General features: G+C 41.3%; 3 protein-coding genes across 3 annotated transcripts; 1 reads left to right on the top strand and 2 right to left on the bottom strand.

The window, feature by feature from the left end:
* Window positions 1-2,079: 2,079 nt before the first annotated feature.
* LOC110185234 (uncharacterized) lies at window positions 2,080-11,777 on the bottom strand. Its single transcript, XM_086839910.1, has 4 exons — window positions 10,956-11,777; window positions 10,821-10,892; window positions 10,534-10,766; window positions 2,080-2,989 (listed from the first exon to the last, which is right to left on the bottom strand). Exons 1-4 carry the CDS (start codon window positions 11,775-11,777, stop codon window positions 2,935-2,937), a joined length of 1,182 nt encoding a protein of 393 aa, XP_086696036.1. The 3' UTR covers window positions 2,080-2,934.
* A 449-nt stretch (window positions 11,778-12,226) lies between these two features.
* Window positions 12,227-13,307, top strand: RpS3 (ribosomal protein S3). Its single transcript, XM_020953983.2, has 2 exons — window positions 12,227-12,296; window positions 12,521-13,307. Exons 1-2 carry the CDS (start codon window positions 12,261-12,263, stop codon window positions 13,223-13,225), a joined length of 741 nt encoding a protein of 246 aa, XP_020809642.1. The 5' UTR covers window positions 12,227-12,260; the 3' UTR covers window positions 13,226-13,307.
* A 1,685-nt stretch (window positions 13,308-14,992) lies between these two features.
* On the bottom strand, window positions 14,993-17,030 carry LOC110184670 (zinc carboxypeptidase). Its single transcript, XM_020953281.2, has one exon. It carries the CDS (start codon window positions 16,622-16,624, stop codon window positions 15,278-15,280), a length of 1,347 nt encoding a protein of 448 aa, XP_020808940.2. The 5' UTR covers window positions 16,625-17,030; the 3' UTR covers window positions 14,993-15,277.
* Window positions 17,031-25,361: the final 8,331 nt, after the last annotated feature.

Here is a 25,361-nt window from a genome sequence, read left to right as displayed (position 1 = left end):
CAATGCAATACATCTGGATGACTAGGAAGAAGCTCCCTTTGGATGGAATCAGCATTTTTGGTCACAACACTAAAAGGAAGTAAACAATGACGTGTCCTCTACTGCGGTAAGTCTTAAACATAACATTTATATTATGTATCTCTAAACAGTAAGTATCTATCACCATTAAGTTAACTATGATTAGTAAGTATCAATGAACATTAAGTAACTATGATCAGTAAGTAACTATGATCAGTAAATAATTAACTTTGAGCAGTAAGTAAATATGAGCAATAAGTAAATCTGAACCGTAAGTATCTATGACTAGTAAGTATGTATGATCAGTTACTAACTTTAAACAATAATAAACAATGACTTGCAACTTTTGTAAAACAATACATTTTTGAGACTGGGCTGGCAGGAGTCACTTCGTTCCGGGGATGTTAGAACAAGTTGGGAATCATATGTCTATATGTGTGAGATTTGTTTTGAAACAATTTTGAATGAATTTGAATGAAACTATGGAGTTATTCTTTTATATAATTTTACTGGTATATAAATCGGAGCATGACGAATCGGTGGACTATATATATAAATATATATAGCTGCCATAGGAATGATAGGAAAACGTTAAGAAAAAAAATTACAACTTTTACAGTATTCAACAAATTTTCCTTAAATTTCATATATAGCTATTATATATTAATCTAGAATTTTTGTACAAATTTATGAAAAATCGGACTACTATATAGCTGCCATACAAACGATCGTTAAAAATATAGGAAAATGACCAACTGTGAATAAAATGAAAGCAGGCATTACTTTATTATTTTTAAACATAATTAATTATATTGGATTAATCTTAAGTGATCAAATTTCAATCTGCAAGGGTATACAAATTTCGTCGTGACGAAGTTAGCTTCCTGTCTTGTTCTTAAATAACTTACAAATACTTATGACATTGATTTGAAATTATTGCGGCGACTCAACCCCTTTTGCAGCTGTTTATGTCGCAAACTGTGAAGCCCCCATGTTAAAATTGGCTTATCCATAATCCAATTAGCCAGGCCAGATAGCGTCGTGTCACGGCCACATCCTCCTTACATAAACCATATGTTTCGTCACATGCAATTTCCAAAGCAATTAGCCGGCACCCATCACCTGCCCGATGCAACATCCTTTGCATCTATTCCACTCACACACACACCCGAATATCCTAGAATGTCCTTTCATTTGCCAGCAGCCTGCCTGTTGCTGGGATCAGGGAAGTAAGCGACAGTGCTGTTGGGTTTATTTGCTAGAGAGATCTTAGTTAGATATAAAAGTACATTTTTAAATAATTTAAATTATTCAATTATTTTCAAAACAAGTGGAATGATTATTAAAATTAAGTAATAATAGAAATAAATCTAAAATGAAACCCATATGAATGTCATTAATGTAATAAACTATACACTATCTTTTATTAATAATGTATTTATATTGTTTATCAATTTTTTCCATTTATTTACTGCCAAAACAAATTGTTATTAGCCATCACTGGTTGTATGCCTTGGCAATTGAATTTGTCGCGCATCGAACAAACTTGGCAATTCAATCAACGTGCCAGCTGCCAACTATCCATACTCCAAACCATTTCACCTGCCTCTTGTTTTTTTTTTGTTGTTCTGACCATGAACCTGACCATCGACCATCATTGGGGGGTTGTCTTCCTTCGAATGACTTTTGGCCAAACGCATATTGCTAGTGTTTGTTGTTGTTACTGCTCGCTTGGCTAATTGAATTGCCCTGTTTTGTCGCCTATTTTGTTTGTTCCGAACGGGGGGAGCAGTGTCAAAAATGACGCATACGCCCGGTTGGCGCGCATTAAGCCGTTACGGCTAATGAAGCTCACGAGATTGACGGGCCAATTATGGCGATGATGGCAGCACCATTGTTTCCGTTTCCGCTTCGTCGCAGCAATTGAATTACATTGAAAACTTCGTTAGGCTCGTTAGTCGAAAGCGCGCGCGAGTTCTTTTCTCTGCCCGATAAACACGCTCGCCTGGGAAACTTAAAATGCAATCAATGCCAGCTTGGTATTCTACGTTGCAGACTTAATCTCGATTAAATGATTTTTTATTGATACCATGAAGTGGTACAAGTACTCACACGTATAATATACACATAAATGCACTTGGAAAAATTGTTTAAGATTATTATTAGGGGCTTCATAGGAGCTGCTGCTAATGGAAGTATGAAGCTTGAAGGACCAATCTTGCTGGATAGATAAATAACAAAATAAATATCTTGGAAATTAATATTTATAGGTTTAAAAAAGACAAGAAATCATACAAATTCATTTAAAATTATAAGATTTTTCTATTTTTTCCCAGCGTAGCCAAATATATTTCAAAGAATTGGCACAATTCGATGCCCTTGGGGAGATTTGGGTTCTGGAACTTTTCCCCCTCGATGAAGGGCAAGAGAGTGGCCGGAGTAAATCCCGGCAGATTGCTTGCTCTCGTTACGCTTTTTATTTTCCCCTACGCTATTCTTTTTTCCTTTTTAATTGATATTGAGCGGTGATGGGTTTTCCGTCAGGCTTTGCCAGGCGTCGGGATTAAGTAGAGCGTTTTCAATTTGCAGAAATAAAAATAACAATGGACAGACGAGGAGCATAGGTGGTTGCCACTCTCGCAGTCGGCAGTCGGCTCTTGGAATTGACAATCCAAATTGAATGGCAATTTGATTTTATTGAAGTGCAGCAACTGGTGGGTCCTGTCAGTGCACCAAGCGAATATAATATTTCAGTTGACCAGGCAGCCAAATCACAAGAAATTCACTCTGGCTATATTGGGTGGATATTTTTTATCCCCTTGGCTTTCGGATTTTTCGGATTTTTTTGTGGATTTCTTTGCCATTGACGCCTGTGGCACGTACTCGTGTCGGGCAACTTGTCGAGCTCTAAGGCAGTCACATCTTTATCCTCCATGCCTGCATGGTCGTCCTTGTCCTCGTCCTTGTCATGCTGAAAATATAATTAAAGTTTTTGACAGTTATCTCTGGCCAACAATGAACGAATGCCCCCATTCTCGGTGTGATTAATGATGTCACTCTGGCAAGCGGAAAAATAAAATAGAATTAAATCTAGAATGAAGTTAAAAGTGGCCCAAGGGGCATAGCATAACATTGAATTGAAACTGAATTACTTGATCATTTATGCTAGATTATGATAATCGCATCGAAAATGGCCAACCGCAACAAAACGAGCCTGGACACATATATTTTGCCCCCAAAATTCGAATTCCGCACATGTCCAAAAGTATGTCCATTTGCAAACAATTTGCATTTTCATAGAGCTTAGTGCGGTTTGTGGTTGCAATTAAATGAGAATTTGGTATTTTGTGGACTCTTGTTGCGGCTCGAAAAATATTCTGTATGAAATTTTGACCAGAAATTTTATAGTTGGCATGTTTTTTGGGGGAAGATTTAGTGGCTTAATTTTGATTGATTGCAGTAATCTTTCAATGATACATGGAATCTTACAAAGATAACATTGAAAACATATTAAATCCAAAAGCAAATTTAATGTGATATATTGGTTCAATAATTAGTTTAAATATAGGTTTAAAAAGCAGAGGAAATTGCATTTCAACTTAACCCCTTTTCGACTCATTGCAAAATTCAAGATTGTTTGTTCTTGACTTGGATTAAATTTACGGAAATGTCACTCTCAATTTGCGACACTATATATCTCAGTCTTTGCCTTTGCTCTGTCTATTTGTGCACCTTTGGTTTCGGCTTGCAGCTTTTGTTAATTAAAAAATCTCCTGGAAATTAGAGAAGTCAGACGGGTAATTAGGACTGACAGCCACAGGGCCAACACAGCACACACACACACACACGCACATACGCGGTCAGATGGATCAGAAGGATTTTGTCCGGGATTTGGCGTTAATTGGCTGCCGTTGCGTGGCAACCAAACTGAAGTTGCAGTTGCATCTCGGCAGCTAGTGGATTGCAAACAAATCGAAAACATGGCCACATATGCCAAGTCGAGTGGAGAGAGTAATGTAAGGATAACTTTTAAGGCAAAACTTTATCCTGTCTAAAGTGGCTCCACAAATTGAGTTTTTGTTGTTAAAATTAAATTAATAAGTGTATTTAGGCCAGGTTTTTTAGGCAGATGATTTCATTAAAACAACCGGAAGTTGGGGACAACACTGCGTATGCGCAATGGTTTTGTCATTGGACTTTACTTGGCTTTTGTGGCACTCCATGTTCGTATATGTGTGTGCATGTTTAATATGCAATGGCTAGGCTTATATCCTTGTACAAGGAAATCCTTTTACACCACATTGAGTTTTGTTGTTGTCACCGCCACCTGCGGCATCCCTTATTACATTAAAGAAAAATGATTTAAGCGCGCACTGCGCCTGCAATTAGGTTTAAATATTTATGCCCCCGAGTGTCAATACAGCGTCAAGTTTGCATCTTTATTAGGCACGAGTTTGTGGAGATATTTTATGCAAAAAGAAAGGCAACTGAAACCAAAATAGGGAAATTATAAAGTTTTGGCAACTGCAACTTTAAGGAATTTCCGCTTGAATTTCCAGGGTGCTCCTCCCATTTAGGATATCAATTCTTGCTCTCATGTACCTTTCAGTTGCCATTCTCCAAACAATTAGAAACCAAAAAGTGGGCCAAAACAAACTGTCAAGCCGGCAAACATCGAATCAGACCATCGAAGTGAAATGGAAATGGTGAAATGAAACTACTACTAAAAACGAAACTTGTGTTTTGCGTTCTCCTCTCTCTCATTTTTTACAGACAACTCTGGTTTGTGTTGGGGTCAAGCCATACAAAAGCATACAAAAAATATGCAATAAAAAAAAAACAGCTTACGACACGAAAACTTTTGGCTGATGATAATGATGATGATGATGTAAATGGGTGTACAGGAAACAGGTTATAACAAGGTTAAACTAATTTAAATAATTAATTTTCATACATTTTTTTCAACACTATGCATATAGAAAATTCCAAGAAATTATATTTTAAAGATCTTAAATATGTAATAGGTAATCTAAATGTGTATTTTTATAAAGAAGTGTATAAAGCAACCAAATCCTTGAGCTATTCAATAGAAACCAATGATATTTATTCACAAATAAATGCATATTTTAGCTGACTTTTTAAAATCTTTTCTCTTGTCAAAACATGTTCCCAAAAAATCTCTGAATAAAACCAATACTGAAGAGCTCTTATTTTCTTCAAGTGGACCCTCCGAGTGGATGCTTTGTTCCGATGTGCGGTCACTGCCAGGAGCCATGTTTTGTATGGCCCACGGTGCGTATGCGTAACGAGTGCACAAGTGGCCATCGTTGGCTGCCCGTGGGCCATACAAAAGGAATCGTTTTGCTTGTCATTCCGCCGATTCAATTAACGCAACAACTCGAAACAAAGCAGGACACAAAAAGCCAAAGCTTTTCAAATCAGGAAGCCTAAGGTGCCTCCGTTCGCTTTTAATGGGCAATTACATTTTAATGAGAGTTACCTGCTGCCCGCACCTCCTGTCGATAAATGCAAATTTTTTGGTGGCCTCACCTTTAAAGTAAAGAGAAAAATTTGCCTTAAAGCCAAGAGGGTCAGGACACAGGGATACTTGTGTCAGTGCTGCTGTGTCCTGTGCCTTTGCCTTTGTATGCAGCGTCCAATTTTATTAATTTCGAGCTCGAGCCGAGCCGAGTCCGCCTCCATATCGAACGCTTGACACATCAAAGCCCCGACCTGACACAAGCACACGCCCTTTGCGTATTTTTTTTTTTTTAAATATGCGTGTGCGATTAAAATAAAAAATAAATTAAAAAAAAACGAGAGAATCAGTTACTGTACAAGCAGTAACGGCAACTGAATCAGAAACAAACATTAAAGGAGGGACCGGCCGGCGCTTTCAATTGGAAAAGCCGAGAAAAACGAGGCGGCAAGCAGAAATATAATGAGTTTTGCTCGCTGTTCACAAACAGTCGCTGGCACTGGCCATGGCCGCACTCTGACAAGCGCTGACACTTTTCCGCTTTTCCATTTTCCCCCCTATACAAGAGGGGGGGAAGGGAGGCGGTGTCTGTTTGCATAAGCGGGATAAAAGTACATTTAAAAAAGTGCTGATGCTGGATTTTTAGAAATTTTATTATTCATTTAGGGATTAAGTCCAAGTAAGTAAGAAAGTATGTGAGAGAAAGTCTTACTTTTTACATGTATTTGTTTGGTATTTTCTTAGCATATTTCTTATTATATTCATGTAGCTTAATTTTTAAATTAAATATTTGTATATTTCTTTGAGTGCAGGAGACTGTTGAAGGTCCCCATAATGTTGATGGACACTCGCTTTGATTTGCTGCTGCTGTTGCTCGTGTGGCTTTTCTTTTGCCAGTTAAATCCGCACTAACGACTTGCCAGTTGATGTCATACGTGCGGTTTCATTCGAGGACAACGACACCGATACCGACACCGTTGGCATCACCTCCACTGCTTGCTGGTATCATACTCATCCACATCCACATCCACATCCACATCATCATCGTCATCGTCATTATTGCTGCCGACTGTTTGCAATGTCCTTTGACATAGTCCACACAGTCTCCCCAGGTCTCAGGTCCCATCCTCTTTAGGCAGCATCACATTTAAAATCAATTTCATGGCCCATGCCAGGACGACGGACGACGGACGACGGACGACTTACAGAGTCGCGCATAGAAAATCCCTGTTTTTGTGCCACAGCCGCAAATGCAAATATAAACATATGTGATGGCCACAAAAAAGAAATCCTTTTCAAGCTGTAAATATTTCCCTAACGTTGCAAAGTCAAACAAACGGGTGTTGTCATTTGTGAAAGCCAAAGGACACATTTTGTTAATAAATATGTTTATCGGAGGGATATGGATTTGAATGGTTTTCATGGAAGTATTTTTAATAAGATTAATAGATTAATATTTGTAAAGATAAGTTTATAGAAACCATGCCTAGAGACTTTAATACCTTTTTACTTTTTTTTTAGTTTAAAAACATCCTTTACTAACTGATTTTGTAAGTTTAGCATTCTGCTTAAAGTTCATTATAATAAACATATCATTAATTTATAGATAAAACTATCAACAATTAATGTTTTAATAATTTCTCCTTACTAATCTTTAAATCCGCATACATATTAATCCATTTCAAGACGCATAAGAGCATTAAATCATCGACTTTTGGACAAAACTTTTGTAAAATATTTTTTTTATTTTTGTTTCATAAACCTTTCACTTCCAGTGAGTGAGTATTTATGTCTGAAAGGCCACAGAAAAGGTCGTTACTGATAAGTCGTCACAGGCACATCCTTCGTTCAGCCACTCAGTCAGTTGGCCAGCGGCCGCATCAAGTATACGCACCGTTGGCAGTCAGTGCAATGCACTCTCCGCTAAGGACTTCCGGTAAGACGGATTTGGGCCTCATTCAGTTTCCTGTGAACTCCAATTAAGCAGCTGGCAAAATGTGAATTGCTTCAAGTTATTTGGCAAATCCTGAGGCACCTGTTCCTGCTGCTGCTCTGTGTGTTTTTACTTGCCACTCACAGAGAGTTTGCTCGTGTGCCAAGAGCAATAAAAGTTTGCCGCTCCAACCGACGATGGTGGCAGGCGGAATTATTCATTCGACATTTAAGTGTCTGCCGACACGTGCAATGTAAAAGTTTTACACACCTGCATACATTACACAATTCCAGGCATAAGCCATTAAAGGAAAGCGAAGCTTAAAGATGCCGCGCGCCATCTGTGGGGGGGAAAAGGGAAACGACAAATTGGCCGCATTTCATCTGCATTTGGGCCAAGAAATATACATAGGGAATTTGCATATAGGCAAAAGCAATCGATTTGATTAAATTTTTAAATATTTTAACTATGTATTTATATATAACTTAAGACAGCATGCTTAGAAGATTCTCTTATGTACGTTTTAGGTTTAAAGTGAATGCAATAATTGCACTTTAAAGTGGGACAAGCTTCTACCAACGCTAAACTATTTCTTAATCCATTAAATAAAGTTCAGCCTTAAATATATACACCCCTTATTTCGCTTGACAAATCGTTGTCGCTGTATGACAAATTGGCCGCCTTTCATCTGCATTGCTTACCTTTTTGGCCAATGAATCTGCATATGGAATTCGCTGATGGCCAAAACCAATCGATTTTCATCTTCTTCGGTCTTCTCTTCTTGCTTTTTTTCGGCGTAACGAAAGTGATTTCCTGCCAGGCATTGCCGCCAAAAACTTCATCAAGCTGCCATCTCTTATCGCCGGTGGGTAGGTGCTATACCTCTCTCGTTCTTTCCCCTCTCCTCTCCCACTTTGTGGCTGCATGCTTGGAATATCTTCCGTTTCCGCAGTTTTGATGTCTTCCTCTTGTCGGGGGTGTGGGAGGAGCACAAGGAGCCCAAGGAGCAGTGCCGCCGTCAGTAAGTGCCAAATAATAACCGAGTGTTGGCAAAACAAGTCGAAGTGCTTCAAATGCACAAAAAAAAGGAAAAATAACCGCAAATTCCGGGAGACCGCAGCATACAGCATATTTGATGCAACACGAAAAACACTCAACTATGAATGCGATTTTCATGTAAATCCAATCGGCTTTGGCACGTGCATGACCCAAAAAAAAAAAAATAAAATAAAATAAAAAAAGAACTAGACAATAAGTTTCGCCTAACACCGGCTGTAAAAATAATCAATGTTTTTGGTAAGGGGAAAAACACATAAAAAAGCAGATTACGGTTAACAATTGTTGGCGTTTAGGGATAGTTTTTTAAACGCGTGAAAAAGGTCACCTGTTTGAGAATTTTATGGTGTTTACTTAGTTTGTTTTAATTTAAATATAATATATAATAATAATAGTTATAAAAATTAAGAACTTGTGTAATAAAACTGAATTTGTAAGGTAAATGAAGCCATTAACTATTAGAATGTTTAACCAGGTAACTTTCGCTTTAGATATTTATACCCAAGAAATAAGCCCATTAAATTAAATAATACACATTTTAAAATAAAGAAAATTGTATTCCATAAAATAACAAATACTTGTGATATTTCTAGTACCAAAACAAAATCATTTAATAATCAATTTTGGTAATGGGAAAAAAACCCATAAAAAACTAAGATTGCGGTTAACATGAAACCGGGCGTTTTATGGGCGTTTAAAAACGCGCGAAGAGGGTCACCTATGCAGTGCAGTTTTATGTGGCATACTTTCGGGCGAGCTCATAAAAAATTCAACTGCCAGTCGACCATATTTTAATGGGTCTTCTTTCGGCCATTGTTGATCTAACTGCAACACTCACAGTGCGGTTAGCAGTCGGGGGACGGGTGTTGTATATAACCAAAGAATAGAGGAGGCGTGACACCAACAAAAGGACGAGAAAGCCAAACAATCGCTGTCTAAACGCATTGTGTGCGCTTTGTGTGGCCTGAAAAGGGGAAAAGGATCACCAGGAGACACACACAGAGCCATATCACATATCGCGGCCGTGTCAATGCAAATGTCTATGAATGCGAAAATTCACATTGATGCCGCTTTGTCGCATTGTCTGCCTGGGTGCCTCGCCGACTTGCCGCCTTACTGCCTCGCTTGTGTGCGGAAATATTGTTTGTTGGCTTTGCCGGTTTGTTGGTCGGTCGGTTTGGTAAACGGCAAGGCGACAAACACAAGATGTTCGACGATTGTGATTGCGATTGTGAGCAGCCAAACACTTCACTTCACTTGATGTGTGACGACGGGCTATGTCAGTCGATACGGTTTATTATTGCCAGACGAGCGAATGACTAACCAGATGTCACAAAAGGGGAGAGGGGATGGGATATATCCATGCTGCCGGGGATATCGAGTTCAACAACAATTGCCGCCGACAAACCGCAAATGATTACTATTATGTCGTGAAGAGTTATCATACCCCAAAGCTCATAGATTAATTATTTTCTGAGTGACACAAAGATAAAACATTGATTAGATAGGGTTTATCATTTGGTTTTAGTTTTAGATTATTTATAACAAAAGGAATATTGTCAGCTGCTTCTGAATCGTTTCGCAAACCAAATATACATATATAAAATAAAAGTCAAAGACACTCCACCTTTATTGACTCGCTGACCCAGCGGCATTAATTAATTGCAATGCTTTCGGTTTGATGGCCCTGGTCTGGTGTTTACCAGAGTTCAAAGGTCTTGGTTACAGTTGTGTCAAGATGCTTGAAATAATTGGAAATTGCCAATATCAATATTTAATGTCGCAGATACAGGAAATGATTTTGAAAGGTCCTTACTCTTAAGTAAACAACTTTAAAAGGTCACTGATTTAGGTATAATGAAATTCTTGGAATACGTTGGATGTCATTTCGATTCAAAATGTCATGAAAGATTGATGATATAACATATCTATAGAAAACAGCCTTTTCCTGAAGCATTTCGTTAGTTAATTAACACTAAGCAATTAACATCTAATACTTAACAATAACGTAAGGTCACTTAAGTGCATGCTATTGCTTCCTATTTACCTTTTTTGAGTTTCTGGACAACTAAACACATTCTGGACGGCCTTGGTTAGTTCCATGTTTAGGTTGCCCAGGCAACCCTGAAACAAGATGTCGCCTATTAGTTTCCGGGCCAAGATCTTTTGGTGTCCGTCCATTTCCTTGTATTGGGCACTCCACGATAAAGTTATGGGGTCCTCCAGGGTACTGGAGTTATTTGATTTGTTGCTCAATGCGCTACTTAGGTCTGTTGGTGTCTGTAAATTCATGAATTTAAATATGTTTTAAAATATATCTTAGATTTTCCTCACTTCATTATCGAATCTGTTGAACTCAGAGAAGCAAGCAGATCCCTTTGAGTCTTCGACAACCCGGAAAGTCTTCTGCAAAACTCAATGAATAATTAGATATAAAATAAATTATAGTTAAGTTTTAGATTTTCACACCTGACCAGTTTCTTCTTTCTCCATGAGATCATCGCTACTCTCTAGGTGATCGCTGAGAAATAACAAGAGATTGTAACACCATAGCTTTGGAACATAGATCAACTTGGAGTTCTCAGCATCCAAAACTTTTCTGTGTTCAAGTTGGAAAGCAGAACGAAAGTGGTTGATCCTGCGCTTGGCCATATCTTTGGAGGCCGCTCGGGGATAGACCTCCCTTAGTTTATCTACCAGAACCTTGTAGTCTCTGTTCTTCCGCTGCCTGTCTCGATACTCTGCGCTGTCCGTCTTCCACAGGGAGGGTAAGCCTTCATATGTTTTGAAAAACTCCTGCCAGAAGTTTAGATTCTCCTTTAGTCCATCCTCTTCCCTGTCACAGTCGCTGTCCACCAGCATCTCGTCGTAGAGCTCAATGTAGTTCCCGTAGTTGAGCTGCTTTTGCCAAGGGCTGTAGAAATCAGGGTCTTCGTTGTCTTCTTTCGGCTCCTGGAAAACATCCTGGCTTTCATTGGTGTGCTGCGATTCATCCAGGAAGCTGAACTGGTGGAAAAACCACAGGGTCGTGGAGCAGTGTTCTCCCGCCCGTCTGTGCATATCCACCATTCGCTTCTCTCGCCTATAGTTCGTCCGGAGGCAATTTATTTTCTTGATCGCCGTTTGGCGGTCCGCCTTCGGGTACCGTTCGCGCAGTTTGGCCACCAGTCGGTCGTAACCCCTGCCCTTGAGCCACTTGTCGCCGTATTCCTTACTGCCACGGCGCCACAGAGCGGGCTGGGTTCTATATATGTCAATGAAGTCGGTCCAGAAACGGCGATCTCGGTTCATAATTAACTTTTAATTAACATTCTATAATCAAAAAACAAACAACAGTGTGACCACCTGCCTTGCCGCCTACGAAATTGAAATTGACCGACAAATGCGAGAATTTTACCTCACATATAATTGGTCACACCGAACGGAACCCGAATAGCATATAAGAGTTACCAGACTGCTATTGGAAATTTAAATTTCCAGGCGGTTTCCACATCCATTGTAATATTTCGTAAAATAAGAATTTTCGTCCAGACATAATTAATTTTTGTAAGCAAGAACTTCAAAGATCCATGGAATACAAGTGATTTGAAGAGTTGCCAGATCTGAATGAACACCCACTTAGCAGAGTTCATTACCAATAGGCAAATTTTTAATTTTGGTATTTTTAAGATTATTTTGATATATTTTAGTATATTTTCGGATTTATTTCTAGGACCGGCGCCGGTCACACTTTCTCTTTCTTTTCTGCACCACGTTTCCGAACGAGTTGTCAAAATGAACGCCAGCCTGCCAATTTCTAAGAAACGCAAGGTAATTTGATGAAAATATCGCTACTCAAAGTCCGGGATGCCGTGCCGCTACCGTCCGTCCTTCGTCGCTCCAGAGTTGTGTGAAAAAGTCGCCCGGAAAGTGTCCATTCGCTGGCGGTTCGGAGATAACCTCAAACGGATGGGCGTCCCAATGTCTTTGCAGCGTGGAGAGCGCTAAACAACAAGTTGGATCGGTGGTAATAATGGTTTCCCTTACGCTTGCAGTTCGTTTCCGATGGTATCTTCAAGGCCGAGTTGAACGAGTTCCTGACTCGCGAGCTCGCCGAGGATGGCTACTCCGGCGTGGAGGTGCGTGTGACCCCGTCCCGCACCGAGATCATCATCATGGCCACCAAGACCCAGCAAGTGCTGGGCGAGAAGGGTCGCCGCATCCGTGAGCTGACCGCCATGGTCCAGAAGCGTTTCAACTTCGAGACCGGCCGCATCGAGCTGTACGCCGAGAAGGTGGCGTCCCGTGGCCTGTGCGCCATCGCCCAGGCTGAGTCGCTGCGCTACAAGCTCACCGGAGGACTGGCCGTCCGTCGTGCCTGCTACGGTGTGCTGCGCTACATCATGGAGTCCGGTGCCAAGGGCTGCGAGGTCGTCGTCTCCGGCAAGCTGCGCGGTCAGCGTGCCAAGTCGATGAAGTTCGTCGATGGCTTGATGATCCACTCTGGTGATCCGTGCAACGACTACGTCGAGACTGCCACCCGTCACGTTCTGCTGCGCCAGGGCGTGCTCGGCATCAAGGTCAAGGTGATGTTGCCCTACGATCCCAAGAACAAGATCGGCCCCAAGAAGCCGCTGCCCGACAACGTGTCCGTTGTGGAGCCCAAGGAGGAGAAGATCTACGAGACGCCCGAGACGGAGTACAAGATCCCGCCACCCAGCAAGCCCCTGGACGACCTCTCCGAGGCGAAAGTTTTGTAAACCTAGTTTTACTGTTCATCCAATGAGCGACTAGCAAGGAGTTGCCCTCTAAATACAACAAACAAAACAAACAGAAACAAAACCACAAAATAATTCAATAAACAAAATCAATAAGTAACCGAGAACGCGAGCCCGAGCTGTGTGTGCGGATCTCATTTGTGCAGTGCAGTGTAGAGCACCGAGGGTTGACTCCAAAGTTCCCCGGCTATAATCGAAACCTGTTTGCTGTCCAACATATGTACATACCTTTTTATCGGGTATGTGTTTCTCTTCCTCGCACATTTATTTCCATTCCATTTCTTGTGAAGCGGAAATCAGCGATTAAAACGGCTCACATTTTTGTCCATTTCTTTTTGTTGTTTTCTGCGAGAAGGAAGAAGGAGGCTGCTGCTGATTTATGAGGCTGTCCTTCGGTTACACGAGTGTCCGTCCGGTGCTGATAACCCGGCTCCGCTTATGGGCCTCTTATTTATCATGTTGATATGTTTATTTCCAAGCCTCGCACAGTGACACGGCCCCGGGCAATTGCAGCGTGAAAATCAACAATCGTTCAATTTATCAACATTTGCGAGATTATAACCGCGGGAGAAAAGAGAGTTTCACCCGGGCAGGAGAAGTGGTAGAAGGACTGACTGGGGGCCCTGGCGTCGTGCCCGTTTGAAACGGACTGAAATCGCAGCTGCAGCACACGATCCTCTCGACCGATGACAAATGGCCACATGCAACACTCACCAAGGAGGAGTGGAGGTGGCCAAGATGTGCTGTGGCGGTGGAGGTGGAGGCGAAGGAGGAGCGTTCAGGCTTGTCTTGGCGGCATCACGCATCAAGTTGCGATTTGCGCCATAAATCTAAATTAGCCTGGCTCTCGGAGAGCAAGCGGTTCCTGGTTTGCGCGCCGCCGCTATTACTACCTAGGCTCGCGCTCCTCCACTTGGTCCACTTGCCCAATCAATTAGAGGTGCACATAAAAGCAGACGAAACAAATTTCAGGCCATCTGCGACTGTGAGAAATTTTTTCCTGATCGCAATTGTTCTTGCTATTGTTATTGCCGTTTGCTGCGGTGCTTTTCAACGCTGGCATAAATCATAAAGAACCTTTTAAACACGACTTTGAACGTATGATTTCAACACAATTTGTAAATAAATTAGATCGTGATTATGGCAAACATCAATATCGCCAGGCCACATCGACAGGCATCTCCTCGTAGCAGCAACATTATTAACCTAACCGGCCAATGTCTGGCATGTGTGGCTGCCATAGTTCTCCTCCTGCTGCCGTCCCAACTATATATATTATAATGGCCAAAACACAACAAACCGACAACAGCAATAACAACGAGGCGAAAACAAAACAAAAAACTCGACAATTGCCGTCAACAAGTCTGCAACATCGCCGCACTCAGCAGCAGCGTTGCAATGTGTTGCTGGTGGTGGTGTTGTTGCTAGTCCATGTTGCATGTGCGAGAGTGCAACATGCATATTGTGTCCGTCTGTCGAGGCTGCGCAGGTTCATAACTTGCCTGTCAGCTGCCAGACTGAGGTTCTGACATGGCCAGGAAACCCCGTCACAGCTAGGACACCATAGCCATACACTCTTGAAGTTGCAAGTTATTAGATTAATACAAGAAATTGATCCTAAGAGCAAAGGTATATATAGCCCGTTCTATCTAAATTTGTATTGTATTATATCCCAAACTTGACAAAACAAGTAACAAACTCAATAGACCCAAATGTTGCTAGAAGTGTACAATAACAATGCATCGTAACTGTAATAGTTGCAACTATTTTTGTAAGGTTGCTTCGAGTCTGACTATATTTGCTTTGATTTACCAACATTATTATGATCTTTTGTGTCATGATTTTGCCATCATTATTTAGCATTAAGAAACGATGGCGCGTAATGTGTTTTTCATGTGAACTGCCAGGCCAGACGACATTTATCATCATCATCGCTGCATAGCTGGATCGCAGCATCGCAGCATCGTCCCCCATCGGATCCAAGCTCCAGGTCGGAATCGGAATTGCTGCTGCAGCTGGAGCCGGAGCAACCGATCACTGGTAATAGCCACGTTTGTCGGCCTCCTGCACGATCGTCTGGAGTGCGGCAAAGGCTTCACCGGCCGTGGGCTCAATCTCGCTGGCGGACAAGATGAACAGATCCTCGCTGTCCGCCGGTCCGCGTAGCTCGTACGAGTAGGTGATGGGTATCTTTAGGTGTCCATGGGCCCAATCTTTGGAGCCGCCACTCGATGGATAGATGGTCTCGTATATGCTGCCACTCTTGTAGATTCGTCCACTGACATCCTTGATCCTTTGGGCAGCCAGCTGACCAATCTCCTTCAGGTCCTGATAGTTCTCCACACGTTCTGCACTGTGTCCGTAGGGGAACATGATCATCTGGGAGTAGCTGTGAAGCGATATAAAGGTGCGAATCCTCTCGGAATGGACATTTTGCTCCAGGAACTGCACTATCCTCTGCGTCTCCACCTCACTGCCCGCCGAAGGTCCTGAGTAATCATAGCGGCAGGGGTCACCACTCGCTCCGGTCACATTCCAGTGGAAGGGAAAGTTCCGGTTGAGGTCCACACCCCGGCAGATGCCGAAGAGAGCTCGATTCTTGCGCCACATGCGATCCCCCTGGAAGGTGTAGCGGTAGCCATCGGGATTAACGCTGGGAAAGATCAGCCAGTTGTAAGAGCGTGCCATTTCCTGGACCACTGGATCTTCAGAGTTCAGCAGCTGATCGATGAAGTAGGTGGCCGTAGCAGGTGCAATCCACTCGCGAGCATGGATTCCACTCTCCACAAAGACACTCGTGAGATTTTCCCTGCCAAAACCGATCCTCACACCTTTAATGGGCAATCCCTGAGTGCTTGCGCCCAGGTCCAATAGGCTAACCACCTCGGGTCGCTTCTTAGCCAGACTCTCCAGCCAGTCGTAGATGCTTTCCAGCGGATGGTAGCGTTTCCAGTCGAACTGTTCGGGTGTCGTACCCTCGGGGGCCACCTCGCGGTAGTTGGCATCGATCAGAGCCTGGAAATTGTGGTTCAAGATGCGATGGGTCACGTTGTAGCTGTGCACCAGGTCATCGAAGTCAGCCACCTTGGCGGCCGTCACCATGATGGTTAGCTTCTGGCCCGGCACACGGGCATGGCCCATGAAGGAGCACGAATCGCTGGCCAGCTCCAGAGCTTGAAAAAGCCGAACATGCTCTTCGCTACCCAGTTCCACTTGGTAGATCCGCGTGTAATCGTAGCGTGCCTGGGTGGGCACTGGACCTGCCACTGGCTTAATCTCCTCACCAAGGGCACACTGATCCGCCTTGGTGCAGAAGCTAGCTGCTCCGGACTGGTGTATAAGGAGCAGGAGCAGCGGTAGAGGAATCCATTGGGGTAACATCTTTACACTTCGGCAGTCGAAATATATTTAATATTTTTCCACTTTCATTTTGTCTCTCACTGCGGAGAGTGAAGTATCAAACACAAAATGAAATGGTGATAAGGAAAAATATAAATACATACATATGTATGTGCATAGTAGGAATAGAAATTAAATATACGAATAATTGATACCAAGGAAAAAAAGGTAAAAAACACGATAAAGGGCAGATTTATAAAATGATTTTAATGTCTTATAATTTTATTAATTAGATTTATCTGAGGTTCAAGAAATATTCTTTTTTTTTTACCAAGGTTTTGAAATGCTTTATAATATCATTATGAAAACATTTAAATTTAATATTACATATATGAGAAAATTAATATATAATTACATCTGGTAATTAATACTCGTCAAATGAGATTGAATCTGATTAAAACATTTAAAATTTATAAGCTACAAGCAAACATATATTTATAGAGGAATAAATTTCCAGTATAAAAATTAGTAAATGTTCTTATACCCACCGCTAGGTCCAACAGACTCATCTTTCTCACCCCAATTAAAGGGTATGCAATGATGCAAGACATTGAACTTGATGCTGTGACATCGCCAGCAAATCTTCCATTTGAGATAAGCTTCAAGCTGCTCTTCTTCCATCCGAAAGCTTTTAAGTTCTCAGATCATCTTTTTTGCTGAACTGTTTACCCCCTGGTTCCTGCAACAACAAAACGTTCAATTGAAGTCAACGATTTATGAGCACCTTTCATAACACTTCATTAGTTACATTTTTGGTAGAATTTATAGCGCAATTGCAATAGGAAAACGTTTAACGAGCTTGTTCTCGCAAGGGGGAAACTGCGGAGCGGACCAAATTTGGTCCGGCAATTGCCTCGATGGCAACAAGTGGCGCAATGGCGCAACATGAGAGTCCAGTGCCATGTTGCCACGCTGCCATCATGGTTGCGTCTTCGTTTCGTTGCAACTTGTTGCTGCCAGCGCAGGAACCAATTAAACTCAACGTGCACAAATATTTGGCGCTACTAATGGAGCTTAAATGGTAATGTGGTCCAAGGTTTTGCCACAAAGATCTTCACCATATTTCAAGATTATGAAATGCGGCAACTTTATTGTGACAATTATGCAATATATCTTATTCTATTGGATTTATGAACAATTGGAAGTACTTGGTTTGGACTTAGATGATGATTTTGTGTTAGATTTTATAAGTATTTACAGATGTTATAGAAGTACTTAAGATATAGTTTTAAATAGTATATTCTTCATTGTATAATTTGTCAGGTGTTCTCAGAAGGTAAACTTTATTTTGTTTTCGAAGCAAACTTTGCTAATGATCTGATAATTCCCAAACAATGTATTTAAAATGACATTGTAAATAATATAACCAGTATTAATTCTAAATGCATCTTGATTAATTATGATAGAAGTTTCCCTGTCAACCTGTGGAAGGCGTACAGGGGTGCTCCACTGTGTTATGCAATTGCCACTGTTATTGCCAATCCATGCAATCCATCCATCCATCCATCCGTTCGTTCATATACCGTATACGAAAATTCATTTCTCTTAATTGACTTAACGTGACTTGGACTTGAGAAAAACCAATTACAAAGCCACATTAATATCTGGCAACAATTTTCTGCCTTTTGAGCAACACAATATTTGTTCCCCGGCATGCAACCGAAATTTTAATTAAGAAAAAAAGTTTGGTGCTGTTTGGGGGTGCAGGTTGCTGGTTGCTGGTTGCTGGTTGCTGGTTTCCTTTTAGTGTGGGCGGTCGTCGGCCTATTCAAAAAAAAATATATAATCTTATCAAAAATTTTGGCAATTAATTCGACAGAGTAACAGTGGTGGCGAGGGGTTTGGGGGTTTGCTTTCAGCTGCCAACAGAAGCCAGAGAGTTGACCATAAATGCATTTTAATTTCTTAATTTACCACAAACTATAAATCATGGCCTTATGTGTTTTGGCCATATAATGTAAGCCACCTAGCAGTGGCATTCGCATTCGCACCATTTTACCAGCATTTCGCATTCGCTATGGAAATGTCTTTCATCTCTTTCTCTGTCTGTGTACACTTAGAGAAAAGATATGGGAATAAGATTAAATAACTAACACCTTTTATATTCTATATTTTTATGGATAAATTTGTTAAAACTCACCCTGAATAATTATTTTTGTTTTGTGAACTTCTTATACATTTTTTAAGAACCTAACAAAAGTTGTCTAAACTTTATTTATACTTTAATTAATCATATAGAAAATGTTTGGTTTGTTTTTAGTTCCTCTACACATTTTTTAAGTGCACCGCATCTAATCCCAACTCTGGATTATGGTTTTATTATTATCACAGCTTATCATTTACTCAATTACAAATTGTTTTCGGTGCATCGCTGGGGTGTTGTAAAAATACCAAAAATACCTGGCTGCCGTGTTGGTCACGTCTTGGCCGCCTGTCTGGAGCAGCGGCTTCATTAGGTGATGCTTGTACATATTAATTAAAATGTGTATCCCGCCGATAGACTCGTATTAAGTCGACATGCGAGTGCGCCATAGATGGCAAAGCCACTAAATCATCTCTCTCCGGGGCAAGTATTTGCACTGCATTGCTTTCGCATATGGAAATCGTTGCATCACACCGAGTTTTCCACCACCGGCCGCTATGTTTGTGTTAATTGGCAACACTTTCTTGGCCAGGCCTAAAAGAATGAAGCCAATTCAAATTGGACAATTACAATTATTGAAAAATCTCAGACGCTTGACGCTCGGGGAAATCAACTTTGGCTATGGCTTTGGGGGCCTGCGCATACCAATAAATCAGGAAAATGTCAGAAATTTGCCATGACTTGTCGCCGGCCTGGGCTTTGGCCGCCAAATTAATGCAATTTTGTGTAAATTACTCATTAGAAGCGAAATAAATTCGCTGTTGGAAGGCATAAATCACGCCTTATAGAGCGGTACAAGCCACACGATCAACCAACCGACAGGCAACAAATAAAATTGAACAGAAAATCTCTGCTAAAACAAAAGTCTCGATTACCCCCGGGCCGGGTGGTAAATGAAATTTTCATTTTCCACAGTAAAGAAGGTGGTGGACGGGATTGGGGGATCGGGGTCCGCCAATTAGATATTTTATTGCTAATGTGAGCTTGTCAGATCGCCAGAGTCGAGCCTGCCGCCTGGCCAACTCGAGTGTCCAGCTCTCGGCTGTCCAATGTGTTCGGTGCCTGTCTACATCAATTAAAAGCACATTTGACAATGATATTTATACTTGGGCTCGGTCTTCGGTCTTTGGTCTTTGGTTTCGAGTTTGGGTTTTTTTTTCGGCATTGCATTTGCTCGGCTCGAAAACGATTTCCAAGTTCGGTAATTATAGATCAACTGCCGGGCCAAGTGGAAGTGTGCTCCACTGCGGGCAGAAATTTGTAATTTTCCTAAGACAGATTGGAACGCTCTCAGTTTGAAAATGATATCCAACCATGTCTATATTCATTTATAGTATTCTGAAAATTTCAGTACAATCGAATGAAAAACATAGAAGTTATTAAATAACAAACTTTGCAACCTCATATATTCATTTCTTTTGAACTTGCACTTACATTTAATGGTTAGGAGTGCTTTAAACTTTAATTTAGAATTGGAATTAACTTAAATTTACTTTATTTTAATAATTCATTTCATTATTTTTACGTTGAGGTAATAGTTTTGAGTCAAATCCTTGAGTGATCACTGCGTTATCTTACGTTTAATACCAAAATACTGTTTCTATATCTTCTCTAATCTGTTTTCTTAGGTTAGGTTAGGTTAGGTTATTATTATATTTTTCATTGTTTTTTTTAGTAATATTTACCTGCTCTAGAGTGTGCTCCCTGGAAATATGTTCCACTGACTGGAATGATTGGGCAAATGGATCGATCGGCTTGGCAACATTGTTGCATTGCGGCATTGCTAGTCAGCAAATTATCAGCGGGCCAAAACAAATGTTAAAATGTTTGAATTCGTAACAAACACATACACACAATGGCCATATTTGTTTGGGGCCAAAACTAATGACGTGGCTCGCTAGCTACCTGGCAGACTGGTGTTTTAATTGTGAAATGCCGTGCAATAAATTGCAAGATGGCCAAAAACTAACAAATAACAAAATAAAAAGAAAAAGAAACTAAACGAAGCCCAGTATCCTGAGTGCAACTGCAATTCAATTACAGCTCAATTTCATGGCAGCAGCAGTAGAAGCCACAGTAGGAGCAGCAGCGTCTGAGAGCCATTGCCATTTAGAGAGCACGGCGACAATTTGTTTATGGAACCGCCGCGGACTTTAAATGGTCCGGTGCATAAATCACTCGCTCTCGGCTCCGATCAACCCCAATTGTCAATTGCCAATACATATCGCCTGTAATTGGGAAGGCGGAGCTGGGCCCAAAACATCACCCACCAGCTATATCGATGGTTGCTGCAACTGCAACTGCAACTGCAACTTGTTGCTCCTCTTTGTCAGCTAGTTCACAGCAATTTCGCATGGCAAAACAATTTGCATGACTCTCTGATCCACTTGCAATTAGACTGGCGTGCTGCCCTCAGGACAGTAGCAGCTAATATCTATACAGTGGCAGCTATAGCATCGGCAACATCAGCAACAGCAGCAACAGCAGCAACAGCAGCAACAGCAGCAACATGCTGCCGAGTTGCTAACTGTTCCCACTTAATTTCTTAATTTCCCATTGCGTGCTGTACCTTGTACTAATGACATCATTTGCCGGCTTAGACTGGCAACAAGTTGCACATATCTGGGAAATGCCAGGGAATCAATAAAACAGCATTATTGATGCTCTACAAGGAACGATACTAGAAAGAAAGAAAAGAGAAGAAAAGGAAAATTAAGCTCAGAATTATTACTAGAGGTAGGATAAAAAAATACTATATAAACCACTGGGATCTATAACGATAGATTACAGAAAGTATCCAGAAAAACCAGTTCTAAAGTATTTTATTTTAACATTTGAGAAGATGAAACATCAACCTTTATTATTGCTAATAAAACTTTGCGAGTTTTCATCAATGCTCACATTATCCTTTTGGCAACCACTTGTGGCAGCAAGTTGCTTGCAACACTAGCAACTTATAAACGCAAACGCAAAACGACTTCCTGCTCCTCGAATATGTCATGGCGGGGGCAACAAAACATGCAACACCAGCAATATCGCTACAAATGCACACATGTGACTGCCGAAGCACCATATTTCATGCACGCAGGCGCCTCTTCAAAAAGTCTAATGCTGTCTAGTGCTGCTGCTGCTGTTGCTGCTGCTGCTCTGTTGCTGCTGTTGTTGCTGCTGCTGCTGTTGCTGTTGCGGCCTCTTCAGTCAATAAAAATATCTGGCAGAAATGTTGCTTACGAAAATGCAACGGCAATGGCAGCAACAACCACCGCATGCCAACATGATTTTTCTTGCTTTTTCATTATTGTATTGCGACATTTTTGTGTTGGTTGCTGCTCTGCGAAATCAAAGCACGCCAGCAGCAATAAGTGCACACAAAGAAATTGCATTGATTTTTTAAGAATCTTGAACTATTTGTACCTTTTATAAAGACTTATTATACTAAGAATGATAAATATAGACATTGTGGACATTTATTTTTTAGAATTATCAATTGACATAGATTTTTTCTATGTGTGTTGCAGCAGCATCATCAACGACAACATCCCAACAACATGAAGGCGACGCTGGCAACAAATCGCTGGCGAAAAATGTGCGCGCGATAAATTTATGTTGGCAACATCAAATCGACGTAAATTACGCGACGCCTGGTTACCAAGCTTCGGCTGATGCCTGTTAGCCGGGCGGCGCTTTGGCTGTTAAATTCTTGGACAGGCTAAGAGGGGGCTGAACCATCTGCAATCGTGGCCAGAGACTGGGCCAGTTCGGGGCAAAAGACGTAGTGACTCTGGCAACACATTAATTCACGCGTACTTAACACGACCACGCGGGACCTGTTGCTGCTGCTGCTGCAATTGTAGCTGCTGCTGTTGCTGCTGCTGCTGCTGCTGCTGCAGGTTGTCATCCCATCTGTAATACAAACGCATGCCTTGATTGGAGGGGAATAGAAGCGTTGCTGGCGGCAAATTGCTGTTTGTAATTGATTTAAATACGTTGACGCTGAGTGGCAAATAACTCAGGCTAGAGAGTCGAGTTGATTATATGGCCGGGACATTGCTGCTTAATTGCTGCCACAACCCCCCAAGACCAGAACTTTCCCAAATTGCTCTCTCTTGATTCCAAAGTTAAATCGGCTTTATCATTATCCGATGCGATGCGATGCGATGCGAGGCGATGCTTGGCTGGCGTGAAAGCAAACAACGGCGGAACAACAGTCGCCAATTATCGTTTTGATTAATGCTCGCTGCCAAAATGGATTTTCATAAGCGCTTTTCACCATTTCTCCCCATCAATTATCATAAATACAAACAAATTTGCAATAAACTGCACAGCACGCAGCGGTGAAGGCAATTTTCCAGCCGGGTTAAAGGCAAACAGCCATTCGGCCCCAGCAGGATCAGCAACATTACTACCAGGACCAGGACCAGGAACAAACACCACTAACAACTTCAATTACAATCACGTCAACATCATTTTCAACGCAACGAGATATATTTCTATTAGCCGAATTAATGTCAGCATAATTAATCACATCCAATAATGTTCAGTGACCGACCAGGCACAACATCAGATTGCTCGGATCCACAGGGTCAACGCAGTTCGTGTTGCACCTTTTTTTTTATTTTTGCCCCCGGGGGAAAAGATTCCCGGAACGGGAGATCGGAGTGGAGACCTTCACACTTTTGTTTATTGGCCACAATGCGTAGGTTGTAGCCAGGGGCATTTTATATGGCTTGGAGTGGGACTAAGACTGAGACTTGGGATCTCCTGCTAATGCAATTTGATTGTTGGCCCGGCCAAGACGAATCTGTTACCAAGATAACGCTGGCAGATTCATAATTGCAAAATGGCTGGAGGAGAGATAGATATGTATATGCCTGGGAAATTGCCAGCACTAAGACTTAAGGTGCAAGCCATAATTTGTCTCCAGCTGTCTTTTAGGCATTTCCATGCCAGATTCTGGATCAAAGTATTTTCGCTTAGCTCTTGATTTATTTGGCATAATTTTTTTATTGGCAGTTTCGGCACGTTGATGGCTATCAATTTGCACAAATTAAAATTTAATTGCAAATTTATGGCTTTTAATTTACTTATCGTTTGATTTATGCCCCAACCCCAACCCCCACTTCAAACTCCCAGCTCCCCAGCTTCGAAATAATTTTTATGATTTAAAGCTCAGCCAGCCATTGCAGCGCAGATTTAAGATTTCGTTTATTTTTCACTCCACTTTATTCATTTTTATTTTTGGTTTTTAGTTGGTCCAGTTAACTGCACTTAGAATAGCTAAGAGACAAGCAATTTAACTGAAATTAATTGCAAGCTTTTTACACTTTTTTTTGATTTCGTACATTTTGTGTTGATAAAAAAGCCGTCCAACTTGAGCCCGATTATCCGAACCGGAAGTGGCATGTCAACGTGTCACTTAAGCCAAAGGCTGTAAAAATAAAACTAAATCAAAATCAAAATATTCACGGGCACACATAAAATGTAAATGCAATTTAGCAAAAATTTTACTTGCATTTTTCTAACAATATTCCAATTTATACGAGAGCTCCCCAAACTGAAAATTATTCAAAGGCAAAACGATGAAAAAAAGCCACCGAGGCCGAGGCCTGGGCAATTGTTTTGGGCCAGGCCCAGATCACTGGACCATTGCCACCAGCAGCTACCAAACTTACCTACCAACCGTTGCAGATGGAAAAATGCAACAATAAATCTCATTTTATGCAGAGCGCAGAGCCAACGGCCCTTTTATAGGTAACACTAATGTGGCCCAAAATTGAACTTGACATTTGAATGCCCAATTAACCATGACGTCGAGCGGAGTTCCCGAGTCGGACCGGGGCGTCCTGGACATGTCCGCCAATAACCAATGTCCAATAACCAATGCCAATGCTCAGACCGCTGCCTTTTCAGGTCAAGTTTTTCGGGCATTCCGATGCGTTATGCCGGTACCCGGTTTATTGGATCAATTTGGGGTCTGGTGAGGTCTCCTCCTCCTGCTTCCTGCTAATTAACCTAAATTCCTGCACGGCCGGATATTTTTTTTTACTCCCCTCCTGGACAGGCTTTAGCTCTGGCTCTGCTCTATCTCAGCTATATCAATGGTTGTGGTAAAACTTGGTCTGTCATAAAATGTCGATGGAACTTGGCCTATGGACAGATATGTAAAATACTCTGCTCATATTAAGGGTACATTGGGTTATATATCAGTTAGGTTTAGTAAATAAGTATGGTAAACCTTGAGACCTCTTAAATATCTTTTAATGAGAAATTTTAAGCCAAAATCTTACACAACTTGAGCTGTAAATATTGAGATTCTTCCAATAGAAGCATCATTCTTAAACTTTCTTTCTTCTTATTTATCATAGGGTATTCCCCGGTTTATATACACTTATATCAAACTTATTCTGCTATTCCAATGCAAGTGCAATTCTCACGCGGAGGCTATTGGCCAGTTCAGGCAAAAGTCTGCTTTTTTCGGCCAAGTCTTGGACTGGCCTGGCTGTGGATGATTATAAAATTGCGATAAATATTTATACCGCTCTTAGATTTATGGTGATTCATATCACCAGACGTCCG

The sequence above is a fragment of the Drosophila serrata genome, unplaced genomic scaffold (assembly GCF_035046125.1).
Source record: "Drosophila serrata isolate PLE 108 unplaced genomic scaffold, ASM3504612v1 contig_382, whole genome shotgun sequence".
NCBI lineage: Eukaryota > Metazoa > Arthropoda > Insecta > Diptera > Drosophilidae > Drosophila > Drosophila serrata.
This window is presented reverse-complemented; position numbering and strand designations above follow the sequence as displayed.